At 46.5% G+C, this 20,328-nt stretch overlaps 1 protein-coding gene across 1 annotated transcript in view; it reads left to right on the forward strand.

Annotated features, from left to right (window-relative positions):
- mtmr4 (myotubularin related protein 4) overlaps nucleotides 1-8,694 on the forward strand; it is a 38,821-nt gene extending 30,127 nt beyond the window's left edge. Inside the window, 11 exon segments of the mRNA XM_048268777.1 lie at nucleotides 632-760; nucleotides 1,555-1,666; nucleotides 2,396-2,591; nucleotides 2,916-3,101; nucleotides 3,562-3,732; nucleotides 4,271-4,425; nucleotides 5,140-6,020; nucleotides 6,023-6,654; nucleotides 7,025-7,135; nucleotides 7,374-7,462; nucleotides 7,835-8,694. Coding sequence (XP_048124734.1) covers nucleotides 632-760; nucleotides 1,555-1,666; nucleotides 2,396-2,591; nucleotides 2,916-3,101; nucleotides 3,562-3,732; nucleotides 4,271-4,425; nucleotides 5,140-6,020; nucleotides 6,023-6,654; nucleotides 7,025-7,135; nucleotides 7,374-7,462; nucleotides 7,835-8,012 — 2,840 coding nt within the window. The 3' untranslated portion in view covers nucleotides 8,013-8,694.
- Nucleotides 8,695-20,328: the final 11,634 nt, after the last annotated feature.

Genomic DNA, 20,328 nt, shown 5'->3' on the forward strand with positions numbered 1-20,328 from the left:
TAGGCGCAAAGCTTCACTGGAAGCCCGGTTTAGAGGCACATACAAACAGTGTTTCAGTTTGGGACCCCAAACCCACACACACTGGGACTTAAATATCTTAAATGTGATGTTCTGGAATATCTCAATCAACACACAATACTTTTACAGCTATTACAGGCATGTCTGGGTGGACCCAATGGTAGAAACACTCACAGTGTTGAATATTGTGGTTGAAAGTGAATGTCCTACAGTGTACCAAGTTTTCTATAACGTAATCAGTTTGAAGTTATAGGAGAACCCAGATGGTGAGTCAGGTCCTCCATAGTTTTCCACCCTGAGGTCCCCCTAACGTGCCCTGGGGAATGGCCCCATTTAGCTCTAATGCCCATGCTGTCCCAGAATGGACTCCAGAGGACCAGCCACAGCCCCCCCCCCCTTAATTCAATGAGATGTGTCTGCATATCGCCGTGGCGCCAGGAGTGCTGCAGCGGTCATCAGGAGCCCTATTGATTTTCCCCACTGGACGGCCTACGCTAGCACTATCTATCACACTGCTAATGTTTTCCATTTTATCTCTCCTCCTCCTCCCTCCTCTCTCTCTCCCTCTCCTCCTCCCTCTCTCTTTCTATCTCTCCTTCTCTCCCTCTCTCAGATTCCTCGTTGACTGTTTGCCCAGGCCCCGATGCCAACGTTGCACCACAGAAGCTGCTGATCCTCGATGCCCGCTCCTACACAGCCGCGGTGGCCAACCGTGCCAAGGGGGGCGGCTGCGAGTGTGAAGGTCGGTACCTGGCATCCTGTGGGGGGGTATTAGTCAGACTCTGGGCCCTGCAGTTTGGGGTGTGGTGGGGGGGGTATTAGTCAGACTCTGGGCCCTGCAGTTTGGGGTGTGGTGGGGGGTATTAGTCAGACTCTGGGCCCTGCAGTTTGGGGTGTGGTGGGGGGGTATTAGTCAGACTCTGGGCCCTGCAGTTTGGGGTGTGGTGGGGGTATTAGTCAGACTCTGGGCCCTGCAGTTTGGGGTGTGGTGGGGGGTATTAGTCAGACTCTGGGCCCTGCAGTTTGGGGTGTGGTGGGGGGGTATTAGTCAGACTCTGGGCCCCTGCAGTTTGGGGTGTGGTGGGGGTATTAGTCAGACTCTGGGCCCCTGCAGTTTTGGGGATTAAAACCTCTCCACTCTGTCCCGTGTTATTATCATCCTTATCTCCCCTGTCACATCTGCAACACCAAGCGCTCTTTTCTTTTTCCAAACATCAGAGACGCAGCGATACAAGAGTCACCTTGTGAATTGCGGATGGGTGGGGTTGGGGTCGCCACCTCCCCTGTCTCTTTTCATCTCTCTGTCGTTATCTCTGTACTCTGTCTCTCAAACACAAGCAAAACTTGAGCACAACCTAAAATGTGTAACGAATCCCAGTCCACATACAGTAGCCTGTGAAAACATCCAGCACTCTTTCACAAGAGATGCTATTTTTAAAAATTGCCTTGTCATCTCTTAGCATGACTGTTTACACGTATTGAATGTCAAGTGTCAAAACACCCTTCTATAACGTGTGTGTGTGTGTCTCCTCACAGAGTACTACCCTAACTGTGAGGTTATGTTCATGGGCATGGCAAACATCCACTCCATCAGGAACAGCTTCCAGGCTCTGCGGACGGTGTGCAGTCAGATCCCGGATCCTGGCAAGTAAGTGGATCCTGCTGACCTTTCCTGTCACATCCTCACCACCTCCCACCCTCAGACAACCGCCCAGGGATCTCTAGACACATTCCTCGCTCTGCTGATGGCCTTCCCGGCTGTCCAGTCATGTGTGTGGGGCTGCATGTCTTTGCACACTGTGTGTGTGTGTGTGTGTCTGTGGATGTCGTATGTGTGTGGGGTCTACATATGTTGTGTTGTAGTCGTTTGTGTGTGTGTGTGTGTGTGTGTGTGTGTGGGGGTCTGTGGATAAAGTATGCATGTGTGTGGGCATGTTTACATATGCTGTGGTGTTGTAGTCATGGGGTGTGTGTGTGTGTGTGTGTGTCTGGATGTAGTATGCGTATGTATGGGTGGATCTACATATGCTGTGGTGTTGTAGTGTGTGTGTTGTCAGCATTCTTGTGTGCGGTGCTGCACCAGGGTGGGTGATGTCAGCAGAGTAAAGTGATCCTCGCGCTGCCCTTTCCCCGTCCAGTGTTAGCGGCGCGGCGCGGCACTCTCCAGCTCTATAAAAAGCACACCCTGACCCAGATAGCCATGTCAATCCACTATCTAGGCCACAGGTTCTCTGCTGAACTCTGACTTACAGCTCCAACTCATGACACCTTGTTTGTCTCAGTCCGAGAGTCTTTGGGTCAGAAATGGAAAAGATGGCTCCCCTTGGCTGGCCGTGTCTTATATTTGTCCACTTGGGTGTGTTTCCTCCTTTTCTAGCTGGCTCTCAGCCCTGGAGAGCACCCGTTGGCTGCAGCACCTGTCCGTCATGCTGAAGGCAGCCACTCTGGTGTGCTCTGCGGTGGAGAGGGATGGCCGGCCGGTGCTGGTGCACTGCTCGGACGGCTGGGACCGCACGCCGCAGATCGCCGCCCTCGCCAAGATCCTCCTGGACCCCTTCTACAGGACCATGGAGGTGAAGACTCGTCCAACCGGCCTTTTCTGTTTCAAACACTTTTATACAATGACTCAATAAACACAGTTACAAAGTTTTGTATAGTTTGCACTTTTGTATAATAACTTTTCTATTTCAGCCACTCTCGTATGATAACTTGGCAATAGATTATGACCAAACGATTTTCATGTTCCTGACTCATTATTGAGTGTCCTTCCAATAACTTTGGCCAAATAGCTTTAGTCAATGATGTTGGACTGTTTCAATCCAATATACATGATGTACTTCTGCTTAATGGAACTATTTGTCTAAATGCCATGTGACGCGTCCTTTCTTCCTGTGCAGGGTTTCCAGGTGCTGGTGGAGACGGAGTGGCTGGACTTCGGCCACAAGTTTGGCGACCGCTGCGGGCACCAGGAGAACGCCGACGACGTGAGCGAGCAGTGCCCCGTCTTCCTGCAGTGGCTGGACTGCGTGCACCAGCTGCTCAAGCAGTTCCCGTGCCTGTTTGAGTTCAACGAGGCCTTCCTGGTCAGTCCCGCCCCCCCACACACACACACACACACACACACACACCCTATAAACATGTTTCCACTGTTGTGTCTGAACAATGCAGTTCACCTGCCAGATTCTTATCTTATCATCTCTGTCAGGCCACATATCCATACTTCTGAAGTCAGGTTTGGGGGGATTATTTATGGATTAGTGTAAATGCAGAATGTGTATCTATACATGTACTATAATGTATAATGAATGTAAGATATATGTCTTGTTGCAGATGTATTTTGTCTTATATGCCTTATATACAGACAACTAATTCTGAATTGAATGTATTATGTTCATGCTCTTATGTGGTGTTTTATTGTGTGTGTGTATGTGGGTGGGGGAGGGGGGGGGGCGCTGTCTTTTGCAGGTGTTAGTTGTATGTGTGTTAGTGCTGTTTGTGTGTTTCTGTGTGTGTGAGCTCTGAATAAGCTGTTTGTGCTGGCAGGTGAAACTGGTGCAGCACACATACTCGTGTCTGTACGGCACGTTCCTGTGCAACAACGCTCGCGAGAGGGAGGCCCGCAACATCTACAAGCGCACCTGCTCCGTCTGGTCCCTGCTCCGCACCGGCAACAAGAACTTCCAGAACTTTCTCTACATACCCAGTCATGACATGGTACAGTCCCCTGCCATGGCCTTCTCTTAATAAACTGGCAACGATTGATCAATTCTTTTGTACTGAAAACAAATGCTGACCAGTGGGCAGAGCATGCACTTTGTTCACCACGTTTTTAGTTTTTTCTAATGGCCTGTACTGCTATTTCAGGTCAAGCTGACCTGACGGTTGAGGATAAGGCTAAAATGCTATTCATATTTATGCTAAGTGTGGCTAGGCGCTGGAGGTCGCGGGGTCAGGTGTCTGGCGTGTCTGGCTGTCTGACAGTTAGCATTCCAGTCTGACACATGATGAATGGATCAGAAAAGGCCAGGCATAATTCCCCCTTTAAGCCCCGGCACCCCACCTTTTCTAGTGTTTTTTTTAAGCCCAGTGGGTCACGTTATGCTTAAACCTGTTATGAATGTGACCTTACTGGGGGATAGGGCCTCACCCCATGACCCATAGCCTTTTGGACCTCACGTGGCATAGCAGAGGAGGCTGCAGCCATACATTTTTGAGTTGTTTTGTACTGACTGTGTGTGTGTGTGTGATGCAGGTGCTGCAGCCGGTGTGTCACACGCGTGCCCTGCAGCTGTGGACGGCCGTCTACCTCCCCACCTCGTCGCCCTGCACCGCTGCCGAGGACGCCATGGAGATCTACCTGTCCCCCTGCGGCCAGGGCGAGGAGCTCACCTCGCGCTCCCTCGACAGGTGAGACACCACCTGTCCCTGCCTACCTGTCTGTCCGCGGCACAGCCGCCTGTCACGGGCTGTTAACCTCAGACATGGTCCAGGAGACAGAGGAGTCCTTCTCAGACTGCACAGCTCACAGTGAAACGATTCCCTCTCCAATGCTTTTCCAATGTGTTTGAATGGGTTAGACTCCACAAGTGTTTTTCATTTGCAATTAGTGTCATGGCTATACTTCTAAGTGCCTTGTCTGCTGGGGTAAATTCTGTCAGTCAAGGCACAAGCCACAAATTGAGAATTCATTGTAGCATAGAAGTAATTTCTCTGTTCTCTCATCCTTGATGCAAAAAGACAATGTTTTCAGAGGCAGAGACTGATGAAGAATTATGATGATCCACATTAAAACTGCATGTAAAATTGGGAACGAGATCAGTTTGCCACCTCCCTGTCTCAAAGCCAATGTTCTGCATAGTCTGGGTGAAGTCTGGCCTCTAGTGGTTATCAGAGGTAGTGCAACTGAAAGTTCTAGAAACAAGAAGCCATGTTCAGCACCGTCAGCGTCTGAAGTGCATTTCAGCCATAATGCCTACACTTAACAGACATTGAAATATTCACTTTTTGATTTTCACTTTTTGACATTTTGATACACATAATATGTATTCCTTTAGCTGTTTTGGTTGTGCTGCCTCCTAGATGAAACTGAATGTGTACATTTAAATGGCCCTTTCTCTGCAGGCTTCCAAAGACACGCTCCATGGACAACCTCGTGTCTGCCTGTGAAAACGGGGTGGCACTCACACGCACGTCCAGTGACCCCAACCTCAACAAACACTGCCAGGAGGGCCGCGTGGCCCTGGACGCTGTGGGCAACCCGGCGGGCTCCCCCACTGACATTAGCCTGGAGGAGCACGCGCCCGACACAGGCCTTGGCAGCGAGGACCCCGACGTGGAGACATGCGAGGAGACGCCTCCCCAGACGCCTCCGCCGGCCACAGCGCCGGCCAGCGAGGAGGCTCCTCTGGGGGCGTCGAAGGAGGGGGAGGAGCTGTGCTTGACCACACAACCTCTGCCCTGCCTCCCCCATCCGCTCTCCCTGGGGCAGGACTGCCCGGTGCCCACGGCGGTCATCCACCAGGCCCCTGTGCCCCGCTGTGCCAGCCCCCCTCTCCCACCGCCCCTGCCCCTGCCCCTGCAGGAGGTGCTGCCCTGGACCGCTAACGGTGGCGACGCTCCCTTCTCCCCAGCTGCTGCTGTTGCAGACGCCAGCGCTCCTCACCCCCCCAACCTCAACGGCGTCTCCCACGCAGACAACGAGGAGGAGGAGCTTGACGAGCCTCTGGAGGGGTGCACTGCCGAAGCCAAGGAGCTTCTGGCCATCAAACGCCCGCTGCGGCCCACCTTAATGGAGGACTCGACCGAGACCCTGACCGAGCAGAGCGCCATCCCGCCCCAGCAGCCTCCGCTCCGGAGGGCCAGCTCAGGCGAGGCCCAGGCTCAGCCCCGGCCACTGACCCCGAGTAGCTCTAAAGAGGAGGGCAGAAGGACTGAGGGCCCGTGTAAGGGGGAGCTGGTGGCGGCGTGCGAAGCGCCGGGCGCGTGCCGAAAGTGTGCCCGCTGCCCCGGCTGGTCTCCCAGAGCCAGCTGAGCGACTTCACGCTGCTGGGCTCGCCGTGGGGCAGCGTGCAGGGCCTGGTGCAGTCCGCCTGCGGAGGGGCACTGCAGCAGGGCGGCTACCAGAGCCGCCGACTGGCCAGCAAGCTGCTGCGCGCCCAGGGAGCCAGCGGAAATGGCAGCGGCGCCGCCAACGGCCACTGCTGCCGCCGAGACAGAGACCTGTCGGGTCGCTCGTCCGCGGCGGCGAACGGTAGCGGTCCCGGCGCCGGGTCCTCCAGCTGGCTGTCGACAGTGAAGAGCTCGGGCTACGCCGCGCTGTGCGCCTCCACCGCTTCGTCGGGGCCGTACATGCGGCAGCTGCTGGCCGCAGCGCAGTCCTCCTCGCCGACGGCCAGCGCGTCCCCGCCTCCATCGTCATCGGCGGCGCTGCAGGCCCAGGCGCCGGCCTACATGGACGACGACGGCCTGCCGGTGGCTCTGGACGCGGTGCAGCAGCGGCTGCGTCAGATCGAGGCCACATACAAGCAGGAGGTGGAGGTGCTGCGTCGGCAGGTCAGACAGCTGCAGATGAGACTGGAGAGCAAGCAGTACTGCACACCGCCCTCCGAGCCCGACATGGACTACGAGGACGACATTGTGAGTCTGTCTGTCTGTCTCTCAGTCTCTCAGTCTGTCTGTCTGTCTGTCTGTCTGTCTGTCTCTCAGTCTGTCTGTCTGTGTCTCAGTATGTCTGTCTGTCTGTGTCTCTGTCTGTTCATCTCTCTCGTTATTTTAACTCCAAGTAGTTGCTGTAGCACACAGCACATACTACTGTACTTCCATGTTACAGTGCATCTTAATGGAAGGACAGGGTACATCGTGATGCAAGGATGTGATGTGAAGCATGTGACATGAACGTTATGGTGATTTATATGAAGTCTTGCACGTCTTGTTCCCCTCAGAGTGCTGTGCTGACTTGTGTGTGTGTGTGTGTGTGTGTGTGTGTGTGTGTGTTTGTAGTTTTAAGACGTGCCTGAGGGAGTCAGACGACAGCGCTGAGGAGGACTCCCTGTCTGACCACAGCGAGGACCGCTTCAGCGAGGGCAGCTGGGATCGCATCGAGCGGAAGGACACAGAGGTCAGCGCCCCTCATAGCCTTCTGCAGGTTTCTCGCTCTCTTTCCGCACCTCTCGCCCTCCGACACATCCACACCACGCCTGCCTCTCACCACACACACACACACACACACACACACTGCTGCTTTCTTCTCTGCTGTTAGCGTTTCGGGTGTGTTTGCGCATGCGTGTGTGTGTGTGTGCACGTGTCTGTGTTTTGTGGTTTGTATATTTACGATGTGTGTATTTTGATCTCTACAGGTTACACGATGGGTTCCCGATCACATGGCCTCACATTGCTTTAACTGTGACTCTGAGTTCTGGATTGCCAAGAGACGCCATCACTGCAGGTGAGTCCTGCTCATGTAGGCCAGCCCCAGTGACGACCTTTATGCGGCTCCACTTTCAAAGTGTAGCGACGAGGCTTATCAATTGGCAGTTTAAGCAACAGAACATAGAACGCTGGTGTAACTTCGGAACGAGAGAGAACTTTTTATGACTTATTATGGTCTGAGCGTTACGCTTCTACTTCGGTATTTCCAATGTGATCCTCACCGTAACCCTTAACAACAGTCCTCGCCTCCCCTGCACCTTCTACATATGCCACAGAACCGTTCTAAATAGAAGACCAAAGATTTGCTAAAAGACAAAAACACAAAAAAACAAAAAAGTTTTTGCCGTTTCTGAAGTTTCTCTTCTGTTGTTTTGTTTTTGTTGTTCAGGAACTGCGGCAACGTGTTCTGCAAAGACTGCTGCCACCTGAAGTTGCCCATTCCAGACCAGCAGCTGTACGACCCGGTCCTGGTGTGCAACACCTGCCACGACCTGCTGCTGGAGTCGCGCACGCGCGAGATCCGCAGCCAGCAGCTCAAGAAGCCCATCGCCACCGCCTCCAGCTGAGGGCCTCTCTGAACCTCGCGACCTGCCCTGCCTGTGTCCACCCCCCAACCCCTCTACTCGGGCCTGGTGCAGTTTGGCCTGGCACTGCTCACCGTTGGTTGAGCCCCCAGATGTGCATTCGACCACTTTGGCTGGGGAGCCCTAGTTGCCCCCCATCCAACCAACCAACCCACCCACACCCACACCTACTGATTACACACGCCCCCCACACCCGCCATGAAACTGTCCTTGCGGGTGATGACAATGAGGAGGTGGAGGAAGAGAACTGGGAGGTTCTTTGAGAAGTTGGTCTGTGTTGGATGATGGACCGACCGCTCTGAGATGGACAATGACTGAAAAGGCTGGACAGAAAAGGACAAAGAGAGTTTGAAATGGGTGGATAGGTGGGGAGGGGCTATTTTGTGAAATGGCGGTTGTCCTTGTGAAGCCCCTACTTTGGTAGACGGCACCTTCAGGCCGAGGAGGTTGCAGCGTCCTGCTGGCCCCTGGCTCTGGCCCTCTGTGTAGGGAGGTAGGGCTTTCTCCTTACAGTGCCCTCTGCTGGACTGGTGGAGAAGCCTTCAGCTTGAACTGGAGTTCCCCTTGTTCCAACATCCTTTTAACCTGGACATCAGTGACACCTTGACCTGCCCCACTGCTTACACACACACACACACACACACACACACACACACACACACACCATAAATAAACACAACCACACACCTCAGAGGACAATCTCTCACATCCCCTGAAGTTTGAAACTTTGAAGCCTTTCGTTCATCATACTGGAGGCGTAACTATTTAAGGAAATAAAAAAGAAAATGCTGCTAAAGTATTGAAAAAAATCAATTTTTTTTATTCTTATTATTTTGTGCACTACACATTTGTTGTATATTTTGAGGGAATTTGAGACCAAACCCAAGCAAAGGGATACATCTGCTGTTTACTTGCTGTTGTATGTGGTTGTGGGCTCTGCAATGCTTGAATGTAATGTTTGTGATTGGGGAGTGTGATGTTTGTGACTGGGGAGTGTGGACTATTGGGGGGGGTACTGAAAGGCTCAATCATTCATATTCACGTGCATTCAGTGAGCTGTGTGTTTGTCTGTTTCTGCAGTTTGCCTTTATTATTGGGTGAAGAAAAAAGGGTCATGCACAGTTATTTTTTTTTCATTATTAAGCTAAATTTAAAAGCAGATTGTGTAAAGGTTGTTTTCCCCAGAATCCAGAATATAATGCTCATATTCAGCAGGACCCATGTTGGTCCAATTTGGACAACTTGAGGGAGCCAGATGATGGGGGGGGGGGAATCTGTCAAAAAATTTTTTTTTTTTCACTTCCAAATTTTTGCTAACGTTAAATTCAGCATCTGGGTTTTTGTAATTCATTCAGAAGGTAAAGGTTAAGCCCACATACTTTTGCACGAGGGGATGTTTGTGAGAGATTTCTGTACGTCCTTGTTTTGCTTTGTCTGCTGTCTCTGAATGTGATATGTCATGACACGGTGTCATCATGCATTCAATATCACGATGAGTTTCAGTTACTTCCTTTTCTAAAAATTGGCTGTGGTTCCCAAACATTGGTGTTTGGTTGTTGAATGGTGTTCCTTGAAAAAAAATTAAAACTATATATAGTGCCATCTTTTATTTTGTTTTGTTTTTTAAGCCTTTTTCTCATGGATTACACTTGGTTACTAACTGGTAACTGCTTGATATGTTAATGGTACAAAAATAGCTAGCTGCTTTAACAATGAGAAAATAACTTTGTAAGTTCAACAGGGTTGTCTGTTGGATCTTGAAGTCATGATATTCACTGAAAGATGACAGTAGGATACTGAATCCTTATGATTCAAACGTTACCTATTGTTTTCTATCTTTCTTTGTTCTGGTGTTAATGAAGGAATGATATGAAAGAAAAAAAGACCCCAGAAATGTAACATAGCTCTCTGATCTAGTGACTAAAAGGTGTCACTTAGTCAATAATTGTTTTCAGGAAATGCACTGTACAAGTTAAATCCTATGGGGTAAATAAAGTATATATCTGTATCATCTGTCTGAAGTGTCAGTCTCTTCCATCTTCTCTGATTCTGTGTCCAAGGAGGCTACATCATATATGAATTTGAAAGGACATACAAAAAGTGTAGTCATATCTATTAGGAAAACACAATATTATTCAGTTGTAATAGTAGGAGGGAGTTTTTTTCAGAAAACAAAGATGTGTAGCAGTAACACTTTTAAATATCTTCATCTCAAACTATGGTCATTATTTCCGTGAAATTACGTACTGCCTTTTCTCTCTGCCTTTGTCTCCTGTAGCATTTGATCAGTGCTCTCTTTTAAATTGAACTACTGCTTAACTACTAGCCACACAAAGGCATACTGTGGTGGATTTCTATGGCTTAAAGGATGCATGTATGGTTTTTATAAACTGTATAATATTATTGCAATTATTATGAGACTTCAAGGCCTGTACACATCTTGAACAGCCCAGACCAGCAGTCAAGGAATGGGCTGCGGGAGATTCCAGTGACACTAGGCCTCTCATTAGATGGTCAAGAGAGAGAGAGAGGAGGATGCAGAGCTGGTGATAACAGCAAGGCCAAGTAACAGGTGGCAAGATAAGAAGCCTTGCTTACGACCAACTGGTTAGAACCAGAAAGACCCAGAACCACACAGTTTTGCATTTAATTTTATGCATGATGGGAAAATGGTTTCCACCAATACTCATAGTCCTGGTGGATGCTGATTGGCCAACAGGTGTCTTTCGAGAGTGGCGAGAGGAGAGGGCCCAACTCTAAGGTTAAGGAGTATAAAAGATAGGCCTCAGCCATCTTTTAGTCAGATCTCAATGGGGGGGCGCCAGCTAATGACATCTTACCTCACCCTATTGCTTGACACCTGGTCTGGACATCATTTAGGCTGGACTATCACTGCAATACAGTGAATAAAGATCAACAGTCTTCAGAGATCTCCTGTCTACATTGTCTCCTTCCTTGTTCCAGAGTGCTTATTAGTAAATAGTTAAGTGATTAATTACTAATTGGATTCGGGAAGTGGACCAGAGTTTTTCCACGGCAGATCTGGAGGTTCCAACTGAGATTTGACACAGGATTCATCAGGAAAGCAGTTCTGCCCTGGGTGAAGCAGCTCCCAGCAGCCGGTAAAAGGTAAGCAATTTTGCTTATATTAGGGAGAGCCAGGCTGTTGTTGACTTGTGGGTAGCCCGGGACTGAGTTGTTTACTGAATCCTCAAAAGAATAGCGGAGACATAGGAGGGAGATTGGGTTACACTGTTGATCTTAAAAGGGCATGTGTTTTATGATGATATGGTATTTTCTCTATGCGGTAGAGAAGTCAGAATAATGAGAGAATTCTGAAGCCTTTGAAAGTCAAAGGGAACAGACAGGCAGACAAACCTTCAGAAAAGAATGAAATGAGCCGATGTCACTGGACAGGTAGGAAAAACTTCAGAATAGAATAAAATGAGCCAGTGACATTTCGGAGATATAGAAACCCTCAGAACAGAATATTTTAATTTGTTTAAATTTGTTATGTGAAAATACTGAGTGTGTGCCATTTTCTGTTTGCTTATTTTATTACGTGGGCATGGGCCTACAACAGATGGCGGGAACATACAGACATACACTTGTGATTGAGGAGATCGCCGAGGGACAGAGAGATGTTCGGTTGGAGGAGGTTGGAATAAAAACTGGATCAATTGAGGCAGCCCTCATAATACTGATCATGGACTTGCACCAGACACATGCTTTGGACATAAATGCTTTGATAAAAGAACTCAAACTCCCCTCAACAGAAATAGTAAAGGGTTGTGATGCACATGGCAAATTGTATTAATTTCAGTAGAACAATATCCTTGCATTAATAAAGAAATGTAGTTATAACACTGTTAGAAGGTTCATGTATTCACCTCAGTAGAGCAATAACATTACAGTAATCCGTCTGACCACATTTCTTTTAAATGAGCATTTAAAATCCGGTTCCTATAGGTTTTTGCATAGAAATCGATATTTCAGACCAGGAAGAGAGTGTTATTTGGTGTGTTTTGAAGTTAAATTATTTGATTAACGTATACTATGTGAGGAGAGCATTCACTCACCATCTTTATCTCATTTTTGACGTAGGTGGCATTTAGAGGCTTTTGCATCTGAACCCTTCAAATAGAGTGTAAACTGTTAAAAGTTGATAACTTGTGTAAAACTGAAATAAGTAAATAAAATAAGTAAGAGAGAAATAATTGTATGGAGTAATGTTTGCCCACAGACACTAAGCACACAGGTGGGGGCACACGGTTGCCCAGAGTTGGCCAGTTGCAGAGCTGGCTGACTGCCCAGAATTAACTGATAACACAGAGTTGGCTGACTGCCCAGAAGAGCCAAAGAAGTCCCACACACACATGCAGACTAGAGCAGGCCTCTCTCATACACACAGGTACTATTGAACGTTAAAAATCAAAACTCTTGTTGTAAAAGTAAGCAGCAAACATCACCTGAGAGTGGAGGGTCAAACTACCAATACAGGTCTTAGAAACAATCATGCCCCTCACTCCCCAGCTAGCGCAGCTGCACTTTCTAGATAGGGATTATATGCAAAATTGAATACATTTATAATATTTTTAGATTTTCTTATTTAGATGATTATGTGAGTTTGTATATGAATGTGAGCATTGTTTTAGAGGCTACACAAGTAAATTGGTACTACTGCACAATGACAATTGAAGTCTATTCTATTCTAAAAGGAGCAGAGGATGCCAAAGTCAAGAAACAGCCCTGGAAGAAGCTTAGGGAGAATCTAGAGAGCAAGCCACTAAGGGAGGGGATAACATACCTTGTAGATGCCTCTAGTCATAATTATAACAACAAAACACATGGAGGGTTCAGTGTAGTACAAACATTGGATCACAAAAAAATGTCATTACAGTCAGGTGCAAGCCCTGTACACAACCGTGTTCAGCTCAACTAGCGGAAGCTTATTGACAGCAGCATGCTCACTAGCTGAAGGACAGGACGCAATACACTGACAGTGCATATGCCCACAATGTTTGGCATGTGCATGTTGGGCAAAGAGGCTTCCAAAAAATCAGATGGTAGTCCAATCCAACATTTGGAACAAACTCAGTCATTATTAGCTGCCATGATGCGACCAAAAAGGCTAGCTATATGCAAATGCAAAGCACACTGTAAGGGGCAGGATCACATTACCCTAGGTAATGCTAATTAAGGCAGATGAGGTAGCGACGGAAGCTAGATAGATAGATAGATAGATTCTTTATTGATCCCCAGGGGAAATTCAAGGTCGCAGTAGCATACAGACAACAAACACACATTCACTAACAGCAGAAAAAGTAATTAAAAGTATATAATATAAAAACACAACTAAGCAATAAGGACAGTAGGAGATAAAGAATATACTAAATATACTAAAATACAAATTATACTAACTAACACTTAATCTAAATCAATTCTAAAAACAGTATCCACATAGTGATGATTAATCAATCAAGAGGCGCTTGCAATGACTGAAGCAGGGACTGACCCTGTGATTCTCTGTGCATAGTAAGGTAAGGTAAGGTAAGGTGCTCTGTGTGAGTAAGTGTCATGGTGATAGTGGTCATGGTGATAGTGCAAATGAATAAATCCAACATTGCAACAGTGCAAGAATAAAGTCTATATATCTATATATCTATATAACTATTTTAAGAAAAGGTATAAGTGTGGCCACAGTTCGGCTGTGGCATGGAGGGAGAGGTTATGCGTATGTGCTAATGTGCTAATATAGCACGCAAACAGTGAGGCAGAAAGACAGTGGTAAAAAGTGGCTTGTGGACAGACAGTATCCAACATGGAGGGGGTGAAGAGGCAGACAGACTATGCAGAGAAGTCTATATCTCCTCTTCCCTTAAGTGAAGCATTGAACAGTTCAATGGCCCTGGGGACAAATGACTTCCTCAGTCTGTCTGTTGTGCAAGGCAGTGAGCGAAGTCTCCAGCTGATCAGGCTCTTCTGCTTTACAATAGTGCTGTGGAGTGGATGGCACTCATTGTCCAAGATGTTGATCAGTTTGTTCAGGATCCTTTTGTCAAATATTGAAGTGATGCACTCCAGTTCAGCTCCCACTACAGAGCCAGCTTTCCTTACCAGCCTGTAATTTGCTGCCCTATAGGCAAGAAGGCTTAACAGTCCCAAAACCCCCTCAGGAGAACGAACCACATACAGTGTTGCGCAGCAGATCCATTTTAGATGGCATGCCATGTACTATAGGGCTCTTCAATTGGCGGCCAGCAATTTGTACTGGACCAGCTGCTAACAGACCCAGACCCAATAGTTATACGGGTCCTAGCTATAACAGACTTACCAGGTGGTGGAGGAGTCAGAGTTGTCATAATCGACCCCCAACTCAGGCTTAATGACATAAAGGAGGCACAGAACTTGCCCCTGATAGTGAAAAAGTCTTCTGGGCACAATGGGGTGTGTCAAAGGGGGGGGGGGTGCGTGTGGTGGAACCATGACGGCAGGATGGTGGTCCCGAATCAGCTGGTCGATCTCATTATTATCATGCACATAGTGTGGATCACTTGTGCAAAGGGGGAAGGTTAGGCAGCAGATTCTTGACAGAGGATTCTGGGCACCATCACTTCAGGATCGCATTGCTCATGTGTTGAGAAATTGTCACATTTGTGTAATAAGCAACACAAGAAAAGGCATAAAAATAGACATAGGGCCAAGACCCCTGGGACACATCCCACTCCCAGAAGGTCCATTTAAACATCTAGTAATGGATTACATTGACATGGGGAAAATAGTCAATTCATACAAACATGTTTTAGTGATAGCATGTCGATACTTAAGGTGGGTGAAAAAACTGTGATTTGCTTTCTATCAAGAGAAGTGATCCCCAGATTCAGAATTCCAGAAATAATTAGCAGTGACAATGGCAAAGCTTCACAGCTAATACATGGGGTAAAAATTGCAAACGGCACGTTAAAAAACATAATTTTGAAGATCTGCCAGAGCTCGAATGCAGATCCAAATTTGCCCAATCTAAAATGGGTAGGTGTGTTGTCAATAGCATTGATGAAAATGCGTTATGAAAAGAATCGCATCACGCACCTTAAGCCGCATGAAATGGTGACTGGAAGAACGATACCTACTCCCCGAATTAGTGACAATCGGAGACCTTCGTTAGAAATTTTAGAGCAGGAGTGAACAGTTATGTTAAATAACTTTCTTAAGTTTCACAGGGCAATTTTCCATGAGCAGAAGAAGAAAGAAAGGAGATTGGAGAGGAGGACCGAAGAAGGTGCGGTGTCACGGAGGAGCCAGACGATGATGAGGGGAACCAAGGACTGCCAGGACCCCCACCAGACTCCCCTGGGGAGAATGATGGTGGTGGGGAATCCAGGGGAGAATCAAGTACGAGTAGGGGTACGGCAAGGAGGATACTGCCGTCTCCGATACTGGCTCTAGGTGTGATGTGCCTAGGGGGCATGGTGTTTTCTCTCCCCTATCTGTTTCTGCAGGTGCTGTTGATGATGGGGTCAAGCCAGGCCCAAGCGGGAGGAGGTGAACCCAGCACTGAGGCCACTTCCGAATCCCCAGGTATCCGAGACCATGACAGCTGCCCCGAGAGCCAGCCCTCCAGCCGTTGCTGCAGCTGGCTGTACAGTCGTCTCCACAGCCCCTACAATAATGAAGGCTACACCGAAGAAGCGTCGGGACCAGAAGGAGAGGAAGGGGAAGCAACACCACCACCGCCGCCCCCGCGCCAGTACAGGGACACAATCGACTGAGGAACCTGGTCCTTTGACCTTCCTAGTGACAGACCAGCCGTTACAGAGGACTTCATTGAATCCTGCTGACAACGTCAGCCAAAGGATTTCACGTTCCGCTGAGTTGAAAAAAGTGGACAGCATTGGACCGCAGACTGAATACAACTGGACTGGTTAGTGGCCAAAGAAGCGGGAGTGTGTGCAGTTGTAGGGACAGAGTCATGCTGCACATACATCCCTGGAGCAGATGAAGATATGGAGGATTTCACAAATGCATTGAACAGATCTAGGATTTGAACAAAGAAGCCCACGAAATTTCTGGAAAAGGACTGACGTTCGACGTAGGTGACATGTCAGAAATTTTTAGACCAGTAAACTCAGTGGCTGAAGAACACTTTTGGGTCACAGGGGGCACAAATTTTACCGTTTTTTTTTGGAAAGATACTGCTTGGAGCTGCCCTGGTGGTAGGACTGTTCTGCTGTTTTACCCAATGCTGCGGAAAAATCTGCTCCAAGAGACAATTGGCCAAACAATTGATGGTCGTGGAAAATGAGTATGAAGAAATGTACCTGGACAAACACGGACATGAGAATCAAATAGTGTTGGAGGGGCTCCAGACTTATCTGGCCCTCCGGCCACCGGTTTGGTAAGAATAGGGTGGGGACCTGCGAGGCGCCCACACCTATACACGACAATAATAAATAGATGCTATGTCTGTACACACACACACAATACTGATAGGTAACTCACAAGACATGTACCTGCACGCCCAGGTGACAGAGAAAAAAGGATAGAAGTCATGGGCTGTGACCTGATACGAATAGTCGCCTCAATAGAGCATAGTGCGACAAGAGACAGGTAAAAGGGATGTTGACGTATTGCTAACAAATACTCATTACCTGTAGATGAAAGGATTAGCCCTCACCTGCAAGACCATTCAGAAGAGTTGGATAGTAATGCTTGCTTGAAATACTTGATGGCCCCGGCCCGCCGAAAAGGCGTGGCGGAGTTTGTGGCTCAGGCAGTGCCCAAGGACGGGTAAGACCCCATTTTGGTCAGCAGGGGCAACCTATGGCAGGGGGCTGAAGGCCCGGCTCCATTGTGTGGCGTACAATTGTGACCGGTGACCATATTTAGCAGTATTACACATATTTGATAGTACTAGTGCATAGTCATCATTTAATCAGATTAGGTAGTGATACATGACATTTTACATTTTATATATTTTTTTTACATTTACATTTATGGTAATGAAAATTTGTATACTCATCACTTATGAAGGGTGCTACCCATACACAATGTTCCCTAGTAAATGCTCACGCGTGCCTGGATAAAAAAAAATGCCTTGACAATGTATTAGGTCACGACATGTCATTTATGCTTGCTGTAGAGTGAGGCTAGTTTAGCCTCAAAGGAGGGAATATGTGGTGTTTTTCTATGACTTAAAGGATACATGTTTGGTTTTATAAGCGTTAATATTACTGCAGTTATTATGAGACTTCAAGGCCTGTACACACCTTGAACAGACCAGACAAGCAATCAAGGAGTGGGATGCAGGAGGATACAGTAGGCTCTATGTACAGTAGGCTATGCATGACAACGGACTAAACTAAGCATGCATTTCCACTGATTAAAGGTAAAGTCAGTGATTGCGCATGACATTGTGTTTGTTTATGTTTATGTTTAGATTTAAACATATTAGCAGATGCTTTTGTCCAAAATAACATACATTATATGTTAACCAAGGACCAAACAAAACACACCAGAGAGATAGCTCATCCCTCCATCCATCCCTCACTATTCCCAGAGAAATTCCACACAGTGTTTCGTTTTTGTTTGAGGGACAGGCAGTTCTTGGAGCCTGAGCTGCCTACAGAGATTGTTTTCTTATAGTATGCTCACGGGATGGGCATCTAACGGATAGTGAGAAGATGTCTGCTGAATGTGACAAAAAATGTTCAAATTGTGTACGATTGCTGACTGCACCTTTAATTACTGAACTGTTATCCTTGAGCACATGGCATCCTTGTGCCTCACCATAGTGCAGGGGTGGACAGTAACTAAGTACATTTACTGGATTACTGTACTTAAGTATGATTTTTGAGTAGCTGTACTTTATTTGAGTATCAATATTAATATTATTAATAATATTTTTGGAAACTTGTGACTTTTACTCCACTACATTTGAAAGGAAAATACTGTTCTTTTGACTCCACTACATTTGAAATATGAGCATGAAGTATTTTTCAATAGTCCAATTTGAACTTGGCTGAATTGGCTGAATAGTGACAAGATTCTTCATCAGAACATCCATCAGAATAGCCTGAGAGAACCCCTGTGCAGCAACCTGTTAGCAATTAAACAATAAATAATCTACTCATAATTCAGTTATCTGGTTTTATATGCGGCAGTGAAATTTTTTAGATTTGTGAACAGAGAATGAATAATGATTTAAATTATATTATTGCATCCATTTGAACAGTTGCAAAGTTATGAAAATAGGTAAAATGATTTTTGTTGGATGTAAGGAACTAAAGGCCATTACGTTAAAAAGGACAACTTGTACTTCTGAATACTTAAGTATTTTCAAAAGCAAGTACTTCTGTACTTCAACTTAAGTAAAAATGTGATTTAGCAACTTCCACTTGCATTGGAGTAATATTTGATAAGGTGTGTTGATACTTTCACTTAAGTAAAGGAATTGAGTACTTCGTCCACCTCTGCAATAGTGTAGTGGTTGATTCCCAAACTTTTTATGCCAGGCCCCTCTGACAACAACAACGGGGGGAAAAAATCACTAAGCCAAACAATAGATACACAGCATTTAAGTTCACTACCTGTACTTCTATAAGATTATTCCTTGTTACACAAGAACTTTACTCAGAGCATTAATCCCTCCTAAAAAGTCACACTGCATCCTTGGACACAGATAGCTAATGATATAGGTATAGTTTATGTATTATTGAATATTGAAAGCCACACACACACACACATATACATGCATGCCAAACGAGATTAGTAATATCAATATTTAACAACAACAATAAACTCAGAGGAGATATTTCCAACCCATACGGTGGTCATGTGCACCCAGTCTTGATATCAAGAGATTGTGCACAAGGCATGCCACAAGGTCATTTATAGGGTGTGTAAATATCACCCCCAGAAAAATGACCAATGGCCTCCTGGGTTGAAGAGTTTGTTTCATCCCTTTGATCCAAGTTAGTATTCTGTAACTGGAGAGTCCCCTTTGATGCCAGAGGAGAGGCTAAATAATCTCTGTGTCGAGTGGTAGGCCTTCACGGGGATCCGTTTAGCGTTATTTATGCAAGTATTAAACAATGAAATGAGTCGTCTGACCCATGTAAACTCAGGTATTGTAATTTGTGATATTATCTGACCAATTGAAATTGTGAGGGGATTGGGCAAAGGATGAACTCGAGTGTGTTGAGAGCGTCAAAGTAAGAGTGTGAGAGTGTGACAGCGGCGTGTTCCCCTGCTTTTTCTTGAATAGATTCTGACCTCTCCCAATCGCCTACATAGCACGGCTTTGATTCTGTAATGTTTGGCGATGTCCAGTAGATGTCACCCACATGCAAATGAAAACATCTCTTTCGTCTGAGGGTGCTGCAGGGTTCAGGGCCAGGGTTGAACGTGTCTTTAAAGAAGTAACTGGGCCGTACACCTGGGTGGAGTTCTTACCATAGTTTAATACCCTTTGTAATTGGTTGTGTATATGCGTGAAAAAAGCAGCGGTTTGCGACAAGCAGTCTGCACGTCCACTCTTACATCATATTAGGTAACAGGAAGTGCTGTTAAACAGGATGAAGTTTTACTTTTAGGGAACAAATAATAGGGTAAAATGAACTAGCCTATTTTGTATTACAATCACAGCTATTGTAGGCCTATAGGCCTATTGAGGTAGAAATTTTAGATTGGATACAAAAAGTATTTAGAATGGATACAAAAGTATTTAGAAATGTTGATTTTATAGTTCCATAAGGTTTAATATCCGATGGTTTAATGTTTATGTTTTCAATGAAACTACCAAAGAAGTGCAAGTGAAAATTCATTTAAATGACAATATTTGGTTCAACAACATGGAATAGTATTATTTATCTTTCGTACTGGTTATCTTTTCATATTACTGTGATGCGTTATGATGGGACACATCGTTCATAAGGTAGCCTATGGATTATTGGGAAGAAAACGTCTTTGGTCATTTTTAGAGAGCAGATGTTTGACTCAGTCACCGTGGACATTTAACTGTTACTTTTGGAGTCAAAATAGCAACAAATTTGAGCTTTTAGTCTAAGTCTACATGCTGATGTGTGCGTGCGTGTGTTCGTGCGCGCGCGCACACGTGTGTTTGAGAGAGAGAGAGAGAGAGAGAGAGAGTTAGTGTAGATTTATGTGTGAGCTGAGTGATGGATTGCAGATTGAAAGAATGTCTGTTACCGAATGAATGAGAAGTGACCATTCAGTTTTCAAAATATTATAGGTTATTAGGCAAGAAGGACCGTTATTCTTTCTATTTACCTCACGGGTG

Source organism: Alosa alosa, chromosome 2 (genome assembly GCF_017589495.1).
Source record: "Alosa alosa isolate M-15738 ecotype Scorff River chromosome 2, AALO_Geno_1.1, whole genome shotgun sequence".
Lineage (NCBI taxonomy): Eukaryota > Metazoa > Chordata > Actinopteri > Clupeiformes > Clupeidae > Alosa > Alosa alosa.